The following is a 20,682-nucleotide window of genomic DNA, read 5'->3' on the forward strand; positions in this document are numbered from 1 at the left end:
GCTCTGGGAGGGAGGGGGTCGAGTAGGCTCTGTTCTATGCAAATATAAAAGAGCAGGGATGATATGTGAGAATAGGAAGTAGAGACATCACTAACTGAAATACCGACCCCCTATTCCACATGCTTCATCAGGTTTTCTGAGATCCTTCCTAGACACCCCCAAAGCCTTCTCAAGTTAAAGGTGGTGTGAGGAACTCACAGCACCCCTGGCAATGCTGCCCAGAAGACGCTCTTTGCCATGGGCAGTCTTTGCCCAAGGAGGACGTTTCTTATATTTTTCTTGCTCCTTCAGGGGATATCCTTCCAAAATTTACACCTGGATCATCTGTTTTCAACAAGGGGTTAACTAAACTGAAAACTTGCTGAAAGTGTTGTTCTCACATCTCAAGGACAGTCAGTAGGAGCGCGAGTTGAAGTCAGAGATGAAGCCTAAGGGTTTGAGTTCAGGCTTCAACGAGTGGAAGGATGGAGGAGGTTGCTGAGGTGGGGGGAGTGTGGTTTTAGGCTTTCTGTGAAAGAGATCCTAGAAAACCTGGACCTAGTGCTGACCAACTGACATTATCCCCCTCAGGCACCCCCTCCCCATTTTAAACTAAAACTTTCCTGTTGAAAAGTACTTTTTAAAAAAGTATGCTAAAGAACAGGCGTGGTGGCTCATGCCTATAATTCCAGAACTTCAGGAGGCCGAGGTTGGAGGATCACTTGAGGTCAGGAGTTTGAGACCAGCCTGGGCAACATGGCAGGATCTCGTCTCTATTAAAAAAAAAAAAAAAAAAAAAAAGAAAAGAAAACCAAGGAAAGAAGTTTTAGTGTGGGCTCCAGTGAGAGAAGAGGAGGAGTGCATGTCCAAGGTCGGGCGTGGCTGCAGAAAAAAGTGAGCAATGCCCAATGCACAGGCAAATTATAAAGGAAAAAGGCCAGCAGTTGTCGAGAGGTTCCCTGAGGTGCTATTCTGTTTGTGTTCCTTGGAAAATTCTGTGTGATTCTCTTTTGAGGCTCCAATTGACTTAATGCTTTCTGCGGTATGAATTAACGATGAAACCTGACCCGTGTGTGTGCCCCTAAGGGTCAGATTGCAACATTACTTTCTGGAGTGAGATATCGCAATCTGCAATTTGAAAAACATTACCACTTATTTTGGATGCATGTAACGAATGTTTTCTCTAAAGGTCACACAGTGCATCCTTTGAATCTTTATTCCCATGATGTAGTCTTATCTTTATTCTTTCACCTTCCAATGGGCTTTTTGAAATATTGAATTCTAGACTTCTAATACTACCAGAGAGATCCCCAGGGCACCTCTGACATTCAAGTTCCCCTACAAAGAATATGTCCCTCTGTGAATTGATGCTATTGCAGCATCTTGTGTAAGCCATCTCCTCCCCTGTTACGGCTCATGCTTTAGGCCTCTGGGTCTCAAAATGGGGTCCACTGAACCCTTAAAGAGGGATCCCTGACTTTTTCAGGGGTTTCATGAGGTTAAACTCTATTCATAATAACACCACAACGTTATTAGTCTTTTTCACTGTGCTGCCTTGCATCGATGGTGCAGTAGAGGTGGTGGGTAAAATGGTGGCTGCCTCAGTTCAAATCAGGACAATAGGGGCATCAATGTACTTGCAGAAAAAAAAAGTCCTTTAACTTAATAATGTCCTTGTTTAGGTAGTACAAGTTATTAATTTGATTAAATATTGACTTGAGTACACTTGTCTGACAAAATAAGAAGTGATCGTAAGCAATTCTACTATATACAGAGGTGTGATGATTGTCTTGGGGTAAAGCAGCTGTGCAATTGTTTGAGTCATGGGCTGAACTGGACACTTTTTTCACGGAACACCATTTTTATGCCTTACAGACAAACTAGGGTTATGTAGAGCTAAGTATTTGCAGAAATTCCTGCAAAATAAATAAAGTGAAATACGCAGAAACAGAGAGTAAAACAGTGGTTACCAGAAGTGAGGGTGAGGTGGGGGAATGGGAGGTGTAGGTCAAAGGGTACAAAGTTGCAGTTAAGTTTAAGTGTTTCTCATGCCTCAGCCTCTTGAGTGTCTGGGATTACAGGTGCATGCCACCAAGCCCAGCTAATTTTGGTATTTTTAATAGAGATGGGGTTTTGCCATCTTGGCTAGGCTAGTCTTGAACTCCTGGGCTCAAGTGATCTACCCGCCTTGGCTTCCCAAAGTATGGAGGTTACAGGCATGAGTCACTGTGCCCGGCCCATCTCACTAGGTATATTTATATCAAAACATGTATACCATATATATATATATATTTATATATATATAAATAAAATAAAAATATATTAAAATGAATAAAGTGGGCCAGGCATGGTTGCTAGCCTGACCAACATGGAGAAAACCTGTCTCTACTAAAAATACAAAATTAGCCAGGCGTAGTGGCATATGCCTGTAATCCCAGCTACTCTGGAGGCTGAGACAGGAGAATTGCTTGAACCCGGGAGGCAGAGGTTTCAGTGAGCCGAGATTGTGCCATTGTACTCCAGCCTGGGCAATAAGAGTGAAACTCCATCTCAAAGTAAATAAATAAAAAAAATAAAATGAATACAGTGAATATTTCATTTCAAGATAAATAATTGACAGTTATTGTAGCCAATGATGAAAGTCTAGCTTTCAAGTAAAAACTAGAATTTTGGAAAACTTATATTCACATTGTAAGCTTGATAGCATCTCAATCTATAAAGCTTTTCCAATGAGATTGGTGGTAACACTAACAAATGTGACTTTTTGATATTGTATAATGAAATGTGTCATTTGGAAGATCTTTATAATTAAGTGAACCAATATTTTCCAAATGACCAATACAAGGTGTTAATAAAATCACGCATGTGTAGAGGGCCCATTTAAACTATAAGGTATAGTAATGTATTCTAATGTGACAGAGTACAAAAAATTCATTGATATGGTGAGAATCCACATTGCAATTAACCTTTAAGAAACTACTACTTGTTAAGTTGTGATATCGTATCAAAGAAAAATACACACAATTGGCCGGGTGCGGTGGCTCACGCCTGTAATCCCAGCACTTTGGGAGGTTGAGTGGGCGGATCATGAGGTCAGGAGATTGAGATCATCCTGGCTAACACAGTGAAACCCCATCTCTACTAAAAATGCAAAAAAATTAGCTGGGCATGGTGGCAGGTGGGTGACAGAGCGAGACTCTGTCTCAAAAAAAAAAAAAAGAAAAGAAAAATACACACAATTGTCTGAAAAGCCTATTGAGATACACCTGCCTTTTCCAACTGTGTATTTATATAAGGCCAGATTGTTTTTACATACATCAATCAAAACATGATACTGTGGCTGGGCATGGTGAATCACACTTCTAATCCCAGCACTTCGGGAGGCTAAGGTGGGAAGACTGCTGGAGGCCAGGAGTTTGGGATCAGCCTGGGTAGCATAGTGAGGCCATCTCTCCAAAAAAAACCACAAAAAACAAAAAACAAGAAAACCCAGCTGGGCATGGTGGCACATGTCAAAAGTCCCAGCTACTCAAGAGGTTGAGGTGAGGGGATCGTTTGAGCCCAAGAGTTCAAGGTTGCAGTGAGCCATGATTATGCCTCTGCACACCAGCCTGGGTGACAAGTGAGACTCTGGCTCTAAAATTTAAAAATAAATAAATAAATAAGCAAACCCCAAACCCAAGAAACAAAACACATTATATTGCAACAGAGTGAATGCAAAAAGCAGATGTGGAACCCACTTTATTTATTTATTTATTTTTTTGAGACAGGGTCTTTCTCTGTCACCCAGGCTGGAGTGCAGTGGTGCTATCTCAGCTTACCGCAACCTCCACCTCCCAGGCTCAAGTGATTCTCCTGCCTCAGCTTTCCCAGTAGCTGGGGTTACAGGCACGCACCACCACGCCTGGCTAGTTTTTCTGTTTTTGGTAGAGATGGGGTTTCACCACGTTGGCCAGGCTGGCCTAGCTGAACTTCTGACCTCAGGTGATCCACCCGCCTTGACCTCCCAAAGTGCTAGGATTACAGGTGTGAGCCACCATGCCCAGCCCCCAGCTGTATTCTATTAAGCTTGTATTAAGCTACCAAAGAGATTTGCCAAAAATGTAAAACAATGCTACTCTTCTCATGACAATATCTTTGTTTTGGGAAATAGAAATATTAAATACAACAATTTATTTTTAATTAAAAATATAATATTTATGTTCACATGTAAATGTAATGTTTATTATTAATTTAAGTGGATAAAAATGCATATTTTATTAAAAAATTTTCAGTTTTAATTAATTAATTAATTTTTTTTGAGATGGAGTCTCGCTCTGTCACCCAGGCTGGAGTACAATGGAGTGATCTCGGCTCACTGCAACCTCCACCTCCCAAGTTCAAACTATTCTCCTGCCTCTGCCTCCCAAGTAGCTGGGATTACAGGTGCCCACCACCATGCCTGGCTAGTTTTTGTATTTTTAGTTGATGGGATTTCACCATGTTGGCCAGGCTGGTCTTGAACTCCTAACCTCAGGTGATCTGCCTGCTTCAGCCTCCCAAAGTGCTGGGATTACAGGCATGAGCCACCGTGCCTGGCCTCTCAGTTTTAATTTCTAATGCCATAAATATTGATAGGTTTGACTCTCATAAATAAAAGTTATTTGGGGGCCCTTAATAATTTTTGAGAGTGTAAAAGTCCTGAGAACAAAAGTTTGAGACTCACCAAATTAGGCAAAAGGGGGATTTAGAGGATGTGCCAAAAAGGGAAGAGGAAAGAGAGAAAAGGAAAGAAGAGATTCAAGTTCAGGGAATATTAGGCTGATGGATTTGGGCTCACTACTATCATTTTGCTCCAAGAACACTTTATTCTGTGTTAGATAATGGCAAACATAAATTATATAATCATTTAATGTCTTTAATACTATGTAACATTAATTATATTATAAAAGTATAATAATATTATTGGTTTGCACCTTGGCAATTTAAAACATTTCATCCGAATTTATAAATATTTGAGGAGAATAGAAAAATAAGTGGCTCGTGGTGTACCCACCTGCTCTCTTGGGAGAGGAGTTTGACACACGCCGTGTGACCGCAATACAGAGCGTAGGCCAAGGGCGTGCTTTCATTGATGTCCCGCAGGTTGCTATCCATTCCCAACTCCAGCAGTGACTGGACACATTCCACCTTCCCTGCAGCTGCAGCCCAGTGCAGAGGTGTCCTGGAGGGGCCATGTGGAAAAAGCACAAGTGTCTGAGCACGTTGATTGTTCAGGCTTCTTAGCCAGCAACAGCTCATGCTCAAAGCCAGGTTGAGGTAGGGAAAATCTTGTTGCCATTTACAGTATAGAAATAGTAAGTGTTAAATGAGCCCAAAGGATGATGGTAGACATGTGTAGGGGCCTCTCCTCTAGCTCTAAGTATCCCTGCCTTCTGCTCTCTCTGGGCTTTCTGACAATTTCCTAGAAGAGGAAGTAGTGGGTCAAAGGGTATGAACAGTTTTGAGGTTCTTTATACGTAGTACCAAACTGCCTTCCAGGAAGATTGAGTCAATTTGTTCTACCAGCTATGTTTCTCCTCCTTCTCTAATACTGAGTATTGTTACTCACTTTAAAAATCTTTGTCCATTTGGTAGGCAAAATATGCTTCACTGTCGTTTTCCTTTCTATTTAATTTATAGTAAGGTTTGAACTTTTGAAATATAAGTTTATTTTCTTATTTTTATTATTTATTTATTTATTTATTTATTTATTTATTTATTTATTTATTTATTTTTTTGAGACGGAGTCTCGCTGTGTAGCCCAGGCTGGAGTGCAGTGGCCGGATCTCAGCTCACTGCAAGCTCCGCCTCCCGGGTTCATGCCATTCTCCGGCCTCAGCCTCCCGAGTAGCTGGGACTACACGCGCCCGCCACCTCGCCCGGCTATTTTTTTTTATTTCTTAGTAGAGACGGGGTTTCACCGTGTTAGCCAGGATGGTCTCGATCTCCTGACCTCGTGATCCGCCCATCTCGGCCTCCCAAAGTGCTGGGATTACAGGCTTGAGCCACCGCGCCCGGCCATAAGTTTATTTTCCATTTGAGTTTCTTCATTGAAATGACTAATGCCTTTTGTCATTTTTCTGTTAAAGTATGTGTTTTTCTTACTAATTTGTATGTGCTCTTTGTATTAAATACATTGATCTTCTATAGGTTATGCTTATGAAAACATTTTCTGTAATTTGTTACTTGACTTTTATTTTTATTTTATTTTTTGAGATGGAGTCTCACTCTGTCACCCAGGCTGGAGTGCAATGGTGTGGTCTTAGCTCACTGCAACCTCTGCCTCCTGGGTTCAAGCGATTCTCACACCTTAGCCTCCTGAGTAGCTGGGACTACAAGCACGTGCTACCACACCTGGCTAATTTTTGTATTTTTAGTAGAGACGGGGTTTCACTATGTTGGGCAGGCTGGTTTTGAACTCCTGACCTCGTGATCTACCTGCCTCGGCCTCCCAAAGTGGTGGGATTACAGGTGTGAGCCACCATGCCCAGCCAACTTTCATTTTTAAATGATTTTTCTATAAAACTTTAAAAAATAATCACATTTAATTCCTTTTTCATTTTTTCTTTCTTTCATGATGTTATGTTAAAAAAATCCTTCGTGGCTGGGCACAGTGGCTCATGCCTATAATTCTGGCACTTTGGGAGGTTGAGGCAGATGGATCATCTGAGGTCAAGAGTTCAAGAGCAGCCTGGCCAACAAGGAGAAACACCATCTCCATTAAAAATACAAAAATTAGCCAGACATCATGGCACATTCCTGTAGTCCCAGCTACTCAGGAGGCCGAGGCATGAGAATTGCTTAAACCCCAGAGGCAGAGGTTGCAGTGAGCCGAGATTACGCCACTGCACTCCATCCTTGGCAACAGAGCAAGACTCTGTCTCAAAAAAATAAAAATAAAAATAAAAAGTCCTTCATTAGCCAAAAGGTGGATAAATATTCACCAGTATTTAAACCTTTATTAAATTGTATAACCAGTGTTTTCTTAAGAGAATAAAAAGAAAAGCCATAGACTGGGAGAAAATATTTGCAAATCACATAGTCAACAAAGTATTACTAATACTAGTAATTAGTATATAAAATCTTTCAGAACTGAACAATAAGAAAATAAAACAATTTTAAATATTAGCAAAAGATCAGAATAGACATTTTGTCAGAGAAGATATATGGATGGTAAATAAGCACATGAAGAGGTACTCAATAATATTCCAGTAGTATTGGAATACTACTCAGTAATGAAAAAGAACAGACTGCTGATATATGCAACAACATAGATGAGTGTCAAACGCATTCTGCTAAGTGAAATAAATCAAATAAATCAGTCTCAAAGGATGACCTACTATATATTTCCATTTACATGACCTTCTGGAAAAGGCAAAACTATACAGACAGTTAACTAATGAGTGGTTGCCAGGGCTTAGCGATGGGAAAGGGCTTGACTATACAGAAGGACATGAGTTGATGTTGGAATTGATGGAATTGTTCTGAATTCTGTTTGTGGTGGTAACATGAATTCATGCACTTTATGTACACCATAAAAGTAAATTTTACTGAACATAAATAAAAAGAACACCAGTATTCTAGATTTATTTGGTTTAAAAATAAAAAACCATGGCTGGGCACTGTGGTTCGCGCCTGAAATCCCAGCACTTTGGGAGCCAGAGGTGGGCAGATTGCTTGAGCCCAGGAGTTCGACACCAGCCTGGGCAACATGGCAAAACCCAGTCTCTACAAAAAAAAATATAAAAATTAGTTGGATGTGATGAGTACGTGCCTGTAGTCCTCGCTTCTCGGGAGGGTGAGGTGGGAGGATTGATTGAGTCTAGAGAGGTTGAGGCTTCAGTGAGCCGAGATCCTGCCACCACACTCCAGCCTGGGCAATGGAGTGAGACCCTGCCTCAAAAACCAAAAACTGAACAAACAAACAAAATCTGTGTGTGTGACTATATGCGTATTTTGGTATGTGCAGTGAGGTCAAAGCCAATCTGTTTTCGTAATTACACAGCCAACTCTTCTCAACACCATTTCTTTTTCTTTTCTTTTCTTTCTTTCTTTCTTTCTTTCTTTCTTTCTTTCTTTCTTTCTTTCTTTCTTTCTTTCTTTTTTTTTTTAGACAGCGTCTTGCTCTGTTGCCAGCCAGGCTGGAGTGCACTGGTGCAATCTCAGCTCACTGAAACCTCCGACTCCCTGGTTCAAGCGAGTCTCCTGCCTCAGCCTCCCGATTAGCTGGGATTATAGGCACGGGCCACCACACCCAGCTAATTTTTGTATTTTTAGTAGAGACAGGATTTCACCATGTTGGCCAGGATGGTTTCGATTTCCTGACCTCATGATCCGCCCTCCTCAGCCTCCCACAGTGCTGGAATTACAGGCGTGAGCCACCGCGCCCAGCCCTCAACACCACTTCTGCTTCTTCTCCCAGAACACACCAAACGGCGGATGACACCGGTGCAGCGGCCCCGCCCGGAGGCCCTGGAGGCCCTGGGGGCCCTGGGATGGGGAACCGCGGTGGCTTCCGCGGAGGTTTCGGTAGTGGCATCCGGAGCCGGGCGGCGACCCTGCGGGGTCGGGGTCAAGGCCGCGGAGTTCGCCGAGGCAAGGCGGAGGGTAAGAAGTGGATGCCGGTCACCAAGCTGGGCCGCTTGGTCAAGGACATGAAGATCAAGTCCCTCTAGGAGATCTACCTCTTCTCCCTGCCCATTAAGGAATCTAAGATCATTGACTTTTTCTTGCGGGCCTCTCTCAAAGACGAGGTTTTGAAGATTATGCCGGTGCAGAAGCAGACCCGTGCTGGCTAGCGCACCAGGTTCAAGGCGTTTGTTGCTATGGGGGACTACAATGGCCATGTCGGCCTGGGTGTTAAGTGCTCCAAGGAGGTGGCCACCGCCATCTGTGGGGCCATCATCCTGGCCAAACTCTCCAATGTCCCCATGCGCAGAGGTTACCGTGGGAACAAGATCGGCAAGCCCCACACCGTCCCTTGAAGGGTGACAGGCCGCTGTGGCTCTGTGCTGGTGCGCCTCATCCCTGCACCTAGGGGCACTGGCATCGTCTCAGCGCCTGTGCCCAAGAAGCTGTTTATGATAGCTGGTATCGATGACTGCTACACCTCAGCCCAGGGCTGCACTGCCATCTGGGCAACTTTGCCAAGGCCACCTTTGATGACATCTCTAAGACCTACAGCTACCTGACCCCTGACCTCTGGAAGGAGACTGTATTTACCAAGTCTCCCTATCAGGAATTCACTGACCACCTTGTCAAGACCCACACCAGAGTCTCCATGCAGTGGACCCAGGCTCCAGCTGTGGCTACAACATAGGGTTTTTATACAAGAAGAATAAAGTGAATTAAGCCTGAAAACAAAAAACAAAAACAAAGACAAAAACAAAAACAAAACAAAACAAAAAACACCATTTCTTCATGTAGTGGGATTATATTTTAAGATCCTGATGTCTATACATATTTTCTACCTCGCCTCTTTCCCCTATTTAAGGGGATGATTGACATTGTGCTCAACCTCAGCGGAGGGATATTGCGAAGTCAGGGAGGGAAATGTGTTTTTGCTTTCAAAAGCCAAGTTTGGGACTCAGAGCAACTTCAGAGCAAAGGCAAAATATTTAACTAAATATCTGAATGGAAATGGCTTTCCCAGCACTGGAAAGGGGGTCCCCCTTCAGTGGTCAAGGTGGTGTGACAGCTGGGCACCCTGACTCACACTTGTAATCCCACCACTTTGGGAGGCGGAGGCGGGCGGATCACGAGGTCAGGAGATTGAGAGCATCCTGGCTAACACGGTGACATCCTGTCTCTACTAAAAATATAAAAAATTTGCAGACTTGGTGGTGCATGCCTGTAATCTCAGCTACTCGGGAGGCTGAAGCAGGAGAACCCGGGAGGCGAAGGCTGTAGCGAGGCGAGTGCTACTCCAGCCTGGGCGACAGAGGGAGACTCCGTCTCAAAAAAAAAAAAAAAAAAAAGTGGTATGACAAGAGCATAAAGGACCACTGGACTCAGGAGCAAAGGGGTCAAGAACCTTGCTTCACTGGCAGAGATACTAGGAGCGAGGGATGGGAAATGTCTGTGGTGTGTCTAGGCAGTGGGACCACAGGCAGGCCAAGATGGCGCCCATGCCCAAGCACGACATGGACACAGCTGAACATCATCCGACCTGAAGGGATAAGGACAGAAGACGAGGGGCCACCCTCCATCTCTATTCCTATACACCCGTTGTATAAAATTCCAGAACCAAGGCACACACAATAAGGGAAGCCGGGTGGGGGCCTTTAAAAGATGAGGTTAGGTTTCCTACTAATCTAGCGAGATAACTCAAAAATAGAAGTTAGGTTAAATTATAGATAAAAATCATTGTAACTTTTAAAACTGTGAGTTGTAAAATAACATAAACACTTGACATAGTAAGTGTTCCGCCACTTTTTTTTTTTTTTTTTTTTTTTTGAGATGGAGTCTCGCTCTGTCGCTAGGTTGGAGCGCGGTGACCCCATCTCGGCTCACTGCAACCTCCGCCCCCCGGGTTCAAGCGATTCTTCTGCCTCAGCCTCCCGAGTAGCTGGGACTACAGGCACATGCCACCGTGGCCAGTTAATTTTTGTATTTTTAGTAGAGATGAGGTTTCACCATGTTGGCCAGGTTGGTCTCAATCTACTGACCTCGTGATCCACCTGCCTCAGCCTCCCAAAGTGCTGGGATTACAGACGTGAGCCACCGCATCCGGCCAGTGTTAGATTGTATGCTCCATGTGGGAGGGGAATGGGAGCCTTTCACTCACTGTGTGATTCTAGCACCCAGCGTGGTGCCTGGCACATATAGAGGCTCTCAATAAGAAAGTTTAATAAATCGATACTTTTGTGTTACTGCTTTCATTATTGTACCAAAGACAAAATAATTCTGGGTAGTATTAGACCCTGATTTTTTTTTTTTAAACTCTGTAAGTAGAAATAAGAATTTCAACTATTCATTTAAAGAGCGCCTACTGTTTTCTAGGAGGTTAAGGCTTGGATTTGTCTTGGATGAAGAACTCTGCCTGTGTTTTGGTAACCTGTCCCAGTGGGTTTTTAAGTGTGCCTAATGTACCGCAAATACTTTGATCTAAAACAGAAGTTTGAGAAGCTGAAGCTTAGCTGAAGCATATAAAAAGTCAACTTGCTGGGAGATAGAGTTGCATCTCTGAAGATTATCATGACTCTAAAAAAAAATGTTTCTTTCTTAAGTGTAGATTTATAGCTGCTCTGTGCCTATGCATTATTATTTTTGGAAGCTGTGGACTTGTAGTTGCTTTAGGCAGTTGCCAGCAGGAGATCAGAGTTGAGAGCTTGGAGGTGGCCTAAAGACAATTAGCCCTGGCCGTCAGGTCATCCAGGAAAATACTGTGAAAAGGCACTGGACGTTTGATTCTACCCATAGTTGTATTCAAGATTGAATAAACTAGGCCAGGCACGGTGGCTAACACCTATAATCCCAGCACTTTGCGAGGCGGAGGTGGGTGGATCACTTGAGGTCAGGAGTTCAAGACCAGTCTGCCAACATGGTGAAACCCCTAATCTACTAAAAAAAAAAAAAAAAACCAAAACCCAAAATTAGCCAGGCATGGTGGTGCACACCTGTAGTCCCAGCTACTTGGGAGGCTGAGGCAGGAGAATCACTTGAACCAGGGAGGTAGGGATTGCAGTGAGCTGAGATCATGCCACTGCACTCCAGCCTGGATGACAGAGTGAGACTCTGTCTCCAAAAATAAAATATTGAATACACTATATTTTGGATTAAGTACTGATGTCACAAAACTATGTTCTGATTTTTTTCTGGGGATGTAGGGAGAGGCAAAGGGCAAAGGGAAAGTTGACATTCCTTTTTTGAGATAGGGTCTCACTCTGCCACCCAGGCTAGAGAGCAGTGGTACGATCAAAGTTCACTGCAACCTTCACCTCCCAGGCTCAAGCGATCCTCCCATGTCAGCCTCCTGAGTAGCTGGGACTACAGGCATGTACCACTAAGTCTGGCTAATGTTCATATTTTTTGTAGAGATGGGGTTTTGCCATGTTGCCAAGGCTGGTCTCGAACTCCTGGGTTCAAGTAATTCATCCGCCTCAGCCTCCCAAAGTGCTGGGATTATACAGGTGTGAGCAACTGCGCCTGGCCCACATTCCTATGAATGGGGTCTTCTGTACAAAGAATGATTATCCCTCCGGTAAGTCACTCGGGAAATGGGCAGTCCTGGGGGAAAGGAGGTCATGGAAGACCTCTCCTCAGGCCTGAACCCTGGGCAGAAGGGCACTCCTGAGAGGGCCAGGTGGTCTCTCAGGCCTGGAGCCAGCCTGGGAGCTGGACAGAGAAGGGCTGGGTTGGGTGTATCTGTGAAGGGGGTTGGACATGAATATTTGGAGAGCATATATGTATGTATATTGTGTGACCCCAGAATTCCCAGGTACAGATTGCATCTTCTGTCAATTAAACACCTTTTTCTGTTATGCTAGTAGCAGCAATTTTATAACACCTAATAGGGCCATATATTTTTCAACACAGTGATCAATCACACTGCATATTTGAACCTGGCAGATATGATTAGTTCCATTCTATGTGAGAGAGGTCTCCAGGTGACATTTATTCTGAAACAAGATGGGTCCCCAGCAGATTATGTCCTTCCATTTAGAGAGACTATTGCCAATAAATTCAGTAGATGGAAGACTGGATGTTGATCCAGTCAGGCTTACCAACATGTGATGATTCACTCAGAAGCTGTGTGAAATACTCCTTCGTGACAATTACTAAGACCGACTGTTTAAATTCCTCTGACCATCAATATGGAAGCCATCCAGAAGAACAGGATTTTGCTGAGTAATGAGGGGAGCATATAGATAATCTCTAAAATACCCATGTCCTTGGGGCCAGTCTGTGGTACCTAATTTCAAGTTGTCTAAACTTTAGCTCCTTTCTTATCTCTAAGCTTCAGGATGTCCTGCAAACACAGTCAATCTGCCTCAGTTATCACAGCAGGGGGCTAAAGGGCAGGGCCTGTGATTCAGAAGGAATTCAGCAGAGACAAGCAGTGGGCGGATGTGGTGGCCGCTGAATGGCAGGAGATGATGGGTCCAAGGATGCAGCATTGGTTGAGCTATCAGTGACTGAGGAATGATTAATGAAACATGTAAACATTCCCCAGAGAATTCCCAGAAATACACAGAGAGCAGAACTTGGTAACAGACTTTCCTCTCTGAAGATAAGTAAATTGCATATTAAAGGGAACTGTGACCTCACAGACTGATGAAATTTGAGACACTTAAGCTGCATATGCTGCTTCTGGGCTATGAGTTCTGTGTCATATCTTAGGTAAGTACTACAATGTTTTAAATACCATAGACTTATGATGTGTTTTACTATCTGGGAGGCCTAGTTCTTCATATTTTCCTTCTACTTCTTTTTATTACTACCTTACTTTTCTTTCCTTTTCCACAAAAACTTTCAGTAGGAAAAACTTACACTAAAAAAGAGAAGAAGGGAAGGGAAATCACAATTATTGTGAATGCTTAAAGCATATAAACCTATGCAAACTTTGAAAAATTCAACTTTTTTTTTTTTTTAACTTTTTTTTGAGAAGGAGTCTCACGCTGTCATCCAGGCTGGAGTGCAGTGGCACAATCTTGGCTCACTGCAACCTCTGCCTCTTAGGTTCAAGCAATTCTCCTGCCTCAGCCTCCGGAGTAGCTGGGATTACAGGCGTGCACCACCAAGCCCAGCTAATTTTTGTATTTTTAGTAGAGACAGGGTTTCACCATGTTGGCCAGGTTGGTCTTGAGCTCCTGACCTCGTGATCCGCCCACCTCAGCCTCCCAAAGTGCTGGAATTACAGACATGAGCCACCGTGCCTGGCCCTGAAAAAGCTTATTAACAGAACTTATAGCTTCAGCATGAAGGCAGAATTGCATGTTTAGCTGCAGAAAACATAGAAAAAAAATGGAAGCTAGGATTTGATCAGTACATGAGGCCTTATGAGTTGAGCACTGGAGCGGAAAGGACTCTTCTGGATATTTTACTTCCGTTTGAACTCTCCTTATCTTTTGTACTTTCTTTTCTCCCGTTAGTTTTACTTTCCACCCTGAGGCCTAGAGAACTGGATTTTCTTTGCTAAGTGGGTGGTATTACAAAATGGGAACTATTCTATTCAAAGCTGGTTCTAGGAGTGTTTTGAAGTAGATAAACTTTCCCTCAGCCTGCCTTTCTGAAATTTGTTCTTTTTTTTCTTTTAAAAAAAAAGGTTAATTCACTTTTTTCCTCATGTAGCTTATGTCCTTCTACTTTCTTACTTGCTTATGATCAACACCTGCTCTTAGGAAAACACCTACTTTTTTCTTTTCTTTTTCTTTTCTTTCTTTCTTTTTTTTTTTTAGACAGAGTCTTGCTTGCTTAGTAACCCAGGCTGGAGTGCAATGGCGCTATCTTGGCTCACCGCAACCTCCACCTCTTGGCTTCAAGGGATTCTCCTGCCTCAGCCTCCTGACTAGCTGGGATTATAGGTGTCCCCCACCAAACCTGGCTAATTTTTGTATTTTCAGTAAAGACAGATTTCGCCATGTTGGCCAGGCTGGTGTCAAACTCCTGACCTCAAGTGATTCACCCACCTCGGCCTCTCAGAGTGCTGGGATTATAGGCATAAGCCACTGCACCTGGCCGAAAAATGTCTACTTTCAATGATTTATACTTTAATTTTACTTAAAGTCATTTAACTATCTCCAACTTCTGAGACCTATGTAGAGCCCCCCATTTTTTCCCTGGGTTAAAAGAATTTCAGGTATTAATAGAGGAGATTAGCATGGCCCCTGCACAAGGATGACACACACATTTGTGAAGTATTCCATATTTTATAAAGTAATTTTAAAAAGAAAAAGAAGAATTTCAAGTATCTGGGAGCATCACGTATCTGGAGCTTTCTTGGGGTATCTAAAATTATGATAAGTAGGCCGGGCATGGTGGTTCATGCCAGTAATCCCAGCACTTTGAGAGGCTGAGGCGGGCAGATCACCTGAGGCCAGGAGTTCAAGACCAGCCTGGCCAACATGGTGAAACCCTGTCTCTACTAAAAATACAAAAGTAAGCTGGGTGTGGTGGCAGAAGCCTGTAGTTCCAGCTACTCAGGAGGTTGAGGCAAGGAAATCACTTGGACCCGGGAGGTGGAGGTTGCAATGGGCTGAGGTTGCACCACTGTACTCCAGCCTGGGCATGAAAGTGAGACTCTATCTCAAAAAAAAAAAAATAAAATAAATAATTATAAGTAGGGGGCTAATTTTGCACTTCAATACAAGAGGATAAAGAAACCAGAGTGCTCAAGTCTACTTATTTTTGATAGGCTTGTTTGTTATTATATTTTTCTTACATTTCCATTGATTCAGTGCCTAACCAAAACAGTTTAGATAAGCAGGGCGTTCTACGTGAAAAGCTGTAAGTTTGAAAGACAGGTGTACAAATCTTCATTTAGTATATAACTAGCTCTGACAGAAGTCTTTTTACCTTTTTGTACCCAGCTTCCTTTTTCAGACAATACATCTTTGATGATCGAAAACAACAACAGCCTGAAAAAGTTCCTTGTAGTTCTAAGAGCCCAATAGTCCAGAATACAGTCTTTATTATGTTCTTCTCTGGATAAAAGAACTGGTGGACTTTAGAACATAATCCAAGAATGAAGAAAACAAAAATCTCAAAACCTACCTTTAGGAACAAAAAGGGCACATAGCAGGAAGCTGAAATATAGACCGCCTTCTGAGAGCACGGAGAACATTTAGCAAAAAGTGGAAAATCTGACAATACTGTACAGTCACAGTCTTCCTCTCCATAACAATAATTTTTCCTCCTCTCACTAAAATAGAGCAATTTTTATTGTCACAAGCACATGTGTATTACTGGCAATAAGGATATAGCTGTATAGGACACCTCCTTAAACATCTTCTTTATTTTAAGATTCAGTTAGGGGGAAATGACTAGGCGTTCCCAGCACTTTCTGGTTGCCACGGATACCTGTCATCCACATCCAGAGCCTGCAGGTTACACTCAGCGACTCTTGCCAGCTCATGAATAATATCGCTGAAGCCTGCTGCTGCTGCGATATGTACACATGTCTTCCCACTCTCATCATCATAGTTGATTATGGACGGCCCCTGGTGATGGCTCAGGATGATGGAGCACAGAATCCTATTTCCACTCTGAAAAAGAGAGTCAAAGAAAGCTCATTATGTACAATCCAGTGTTCTTCTCTGTCTAGACATGTTAAGATAAAAATACAAAGGAGAAAAAGGAAAAAGAAAGAAAGAAAGAAAAAAGATGAAAAGAGAAAAGAAAATGGAAAAAAAGAATAAAAATACATTCTATCTAAGCTCTCCAACAAATTTCCACTTGTTTCAAGTCACTGCAGAGATTTTTGTCTCCCATAGGAGCTAAGTTGTCTTCTATAATTAGCGAACGAAGAATGGACTGAAATTAAATACATGTGCAATGGACTGACATCAGAGCTAGAGTGATGGATGGGCCACCTAGACAGCAACTTGCTCATTAGGTCTGATCATTTGTGCCCCCATTTGCTGTAGAGGCTGACCACCAGGAAACTGACAGAGTTCATCTTAATGTTAAAGAAGTGACCATGATGAGTACTGACTGGTGGTGCAATGATGCAGGAAAAAAGCTTGTTCCTGGGTAGGGCGAGCAGGGGGCTGAGAATTTGTCCCAGGGAGCCTGGGAAGCAGAACTGTCTGAGCAGAGGCTATACTCTTGTATCAGACTTCCTTTACAAAAACAATTAAAAGATAAAGTGAGAATTTCCAGATGGGGACCACAGAATATTATGCCTTAAGCACCAGGTCCCATCTGAGTACCGGGCCCTCTGTGGCTGCACTGGTTACATACCCATAAAGTAATCTCTGGCTACAGACTTTTTCTTTCTCTTCCTATGGTCTTCCCTTTTGTGTCTTCTTCCTCCCTCCATCTTTCCTTTGTCTAACAATGATTTTAAATAACTTTGACCAATTGTTTATATTCTATGGCATGCCTGTCCTTAGAAGTCAGCAAAAGCTTACTTAGGTGACTTAGGAGTCACCTAAAGCTTAGGTGAGCTTTCACGCCTTTATCAACTTTTCTGTTTGTTTCACCTCATGCTAGTTAGACATATATCGAAGGAGTCTGAAATACATTTTAGATAGTCAAGAGACACTTTTCTTCAAAAGCAGTAGCCATTCAATAAGGAAAACAGAAGCAAAAAGAGTGTCAGCACAGCAATTCTTTTTTGTTTACCATTTCCTGGAAGAGTAAAGGAATTCAAGCTGTCAAGGTGGTTCAAAGGCCAAAACACCCTGTTCATAGTTTCCCCTCTTGGTGGAAGAAGAAGCATTAAGTGCAGATGGAGAAAACAAAACCCCTCTCTTCCTTTCACCTCGCTCGCCCCTGGGGTGGAGTCATTTTGGAAGTGGTAAACTGCAATAGTGGCTGCTGCTTCTGGGATCCTGCCAGCCAGTCCCAGGCAGCAGGTCTCTTGGCAGCCTCTCTGGATAGGTAAAGACAGACTCCACACCTTTCCTCTTTTCCTCCAAAATCCCTTTTGTCCTAAATTCTCCAAACAATTCCTTGCCTCTATACCTGAATCTCACTTGTAGCACCATTGTTTGTATTTTACTTTTCTTTATAAGAATATCCTCCCAGGAATAATGGTGACAGCTGTGTTTACTGTGTGAACATCTGTGCCTGGCACCTTTCTAAGCCATTTCATGTACTAACTCATGAACAACAATCCCACAAGGTTGGTACTATTATTGTCCTCATACCGTAGAGGAGAAAATGAAGGTGTAAGGGATTAAGAAATTTGCCCTCTGTCACAGCTGAGAATGAGCAGATCCAGGATTGACTGTGGAGGCGTTGGACTTCACCACTATACTATTTTGTCTGTGATAAAAAGAGTGGTCTATTAATTTGATCCTGCATATTCATACTGGAGGAACTAAAGTGAAAACTGTTTAGACGACATCAGTACCAGTGATGTGTGCCTCGCCAACTGAGACCTCCTTTACAGTTAATCTTTGGGTACTTTAAGAGTTTCTGCAGTGGCTCAAGCCTGTAATCCCAGCACTTAGGGAGGCCAAGGTGGGCAGATCACAAGGTCAAGTGATCGAGACCATTCTGGCTGACACAGTGAAACCCTGTCTCTACTAAAACTACAAAAAATTAGCCAGGTGTGGTGGCGGGCGCCTGTAGTCCCAGTTGCTTGGGAGGCTGAGGCAGGAGAGTGGCGTGCACCTGGGAGACGGAGCTTGCAGTGAGCTGAGGTCGCGCCACTGCACTCCAGCCTGGGCAACAGAGCGAGACTTCGTCTCAAAAAAAAAAAAAAAAAAAAAAAGAGTTCCTCCTAGTAAGGTTGCCAGGGTGTACCCTCAGAAGAATTTGAGGGAGCCCTACAGAACACTAGTTTGTAAGTCAAGGCCCTGGATCACTTGTCTCCTGGTGACAGAATTCCCTTCTTAATAATCTAGACTGTATGTCAGCCAAAAATATGCTTAGACCTGGGAGGTAGGAAAAGTCACAGAGACCAGGAGACACTAGACAAGAAGAAGTGGGACTGTGGTCCAGGTAGGTCCTTAGGAAGAATGGAGAGTAGGTTTACATTGGCTAGAAATGTTATTAAACAGAGCAAGGAACAATATTGTACATATCCTATTCTTAAGGAGCTCTAGAAATCTACACAGAACTGCCAGATGATGATTGTGAGTTTGTTTTTGTTGTATTTATTTATTTGCTTTTGTTCATGGGTAATCCATAACATTGCCTTCATGTATCCTGAAAATGATTGGGAACTGAGTCCTAGTCGTTTTCTGTTTACCCATCATGAGTGGGGAGAGTTGGGGAAGCCTGACTCATAAGAAGCCTTGCCAAGAAGAAAGTTGAGTTAATGTGTAATAATTTTGCTACAGGCAGATTGATAAAACAACAACAAAAACAACAACAACAACAAGATCTCAACATCCTAACTGTATACATTCTAGGTGACCTTCAAAGGAGTCCAGTGGGAGATTTAGGACTAGTTGGCTATTTGTTAACATATATCTAGGGAATATGTTCTATGGTGGCTTCTTCTTGGCAGAAACTCCAATCTCCTTCCTTCTCTTGAACACTGGGATGTGTTTGCGTTGCTTGTCTTGTGATGGTGACCATATAAAGCAGAGGCCAGTGCTTTAGCCTCTGTGTTGCAGCCACTTATCCCTCCTAAAAGGCTGGGAGGTTTTGTGATGTGAGAAGATGATCCTGGCTCATCGGTTGGAGCCAGACATGTTAGACTAGAATGGAGACAAAAGGAAGATCTAGAGTCTATGCCATTGAATGTTTGAGGGTCTGGGGCTAACTAGAGAAAGAAACGTGCCCAATATCCCTGGCTTAGAATCTGGACTGCCTTCATGGTTAGCCCTTTTGTACCAAGCCTTTGGTTGCCCTGGACTCCAGAGGTTGCCAAGCCCAAAAGCCTGGGGCTGCCTCTCCTGGAGAGAAAGCAGAAGGTAGAAGTAGTGGGAGGGGATGAGGTATGGTGACCCTCTGCTGTTGAACTACTTCATTTCTTTTTTTTTTTGGGACAAAGTCTCACTCTGTTGCCCAGGTTGGAGTGCAATGGAACCACCTTGGCTCACTGCAACCTCCACTTCCCGGGTTCAAGTGATTCTCCTGTTTCGGCCTCCCGAGTAGCTGGGATTACAGGCATGCACCACCACGCCTGGCTAATTTTTTGTATTTTTAGTAGAGATGGGGTTTCACCATGTTGGCAAGGCCAGTCTCAACCTCCTGATCTCAAGTGATCCACTCACCTCAGACTCCCGAAGTGCTGGGATTACAGGCGTGAGCCACCGCACCCCGCCCAAACGACTTCATTTCATAGAGGTGCTAATGCTTAGTGGGAGAAAAAGTTTTTCATGCTTTGGTGTATAGAAAGGGTCTGTCTTGGGCTTCCAGCTGTCTGGCAAGATGAAGTCTCCAGGATATCATATGTGTTGTCCTTACTAAACCTATGCCTAGGAATCTTTCTGCTGAAATGAAGCCCAGCAAAGAGTAAGTCTCAACAAATATTTGCTGAGCAATAAATAAATAAATAAATGAAATAGACCTTACAAACTACGGCAAAGCCAAATAGGTTGGATTTTACCCATCCTTTTTGGCTTCTTCTCTCTCTTTTCCTCATTATCTTCCTCCATTCTCTACCTTTTCTCTTCTTTCTCTACTTGTTTTTACTCCTAGATGAGTCCCTGTTTTCCCTCGTTCTACCCTCTCCCTTTCTCTCTACAACTGGGCACTGACGACCTGACATGTGAAAGCCACTTTAACTTAGGTTACCCTTCGAAGCTCCAGCTTCCCAAACAGGTCAGAGTCTTTGCTCCTAGGGTAATGGGGGTTAATTTCCTAAATCTGACTTTCTCATTGTTTACTCTGGACTTAGGCAGTTTGGTGGTTGTCCTCTTATCAAGTATTGGAAGCCATGTGGCCTGGGTTCCTGCCCGGGTGCTGGATGCACTTGGGCAAATGCTAAACTTTTGTACTAGTTTCCCTACCTAGGAACGGCAGGATTGGACTAAGTGACCTGTGGTCCCTTCCAACTCTAAGCTTCTTTCACCTCATGAGCTGGATCCACTGGTATACAGTATTTAAAATTATACATTG

At 43.2% G+C, this 20,682-nt stretch overlaps 1 protein-coding gene, 1 non-coding gene and 1 pseudogene across 2 annotated transcripts in view; 2 read left to right on the top strand and 1 right to left on the bottom strand.

The window, feature by feature from the left end:
* ANKRD55 (ankyrin repeat domain 55) overlaps positions 1-20,682 on the bottom strand; it is a 143,862-nt gene that overhangs the window by 13,261 nt on the left and 109,919 nt on the right. The window contains exons 7-9 of the mRNA XM_028849443.2: positions 16,021-16,205; positions 5,015-5,182; positions 1-34 (exon numbers count right to left, since the gene is read on the bottom strand). The exon at positions 1-34 is cut by the window's left edge and continues 631 nt beyond it. Of these exons, the coding sequence (XP_028705276.2) occupies positions 1-34; positions 5,015-5,182; positions 16,021-16,205 (387 nt within the window). The remainder of the gene's footprint in view (positions 35-5,014; positions 5,183-16,020; positions 16,206-20,682) is intronic.
* Positions 5,352-9,327, top strand: LOC114679008 (small ribosomal subunit protein uS5 pseudogene; annotated as a pseudogene).
* Positions 14,769-14,873, top strand: LOC114679103 (U6 spliceosomal RNA). Its single transcript, XR_003730785.1, has one exon. It is a non-coding gene; the product is annotated as a U6 spliceosomal RNA (small nuclear RNA).

The sequence above is a fragment of the Macaca mulatta genome, chromosome 6, assembly GCF_049350105.2.
Source record: "Macaca mulatta isolate MMU2019108-1 chromosome 6, T2T-MMU8v2.0, whole genome shotgun sequence".
Classification (NCBI taxonomy): Eukaryota; Metazoa; Chordata; class Mammalia; order Primates; family Cercopithecidae; genus Macaca; species Macaca mulatta.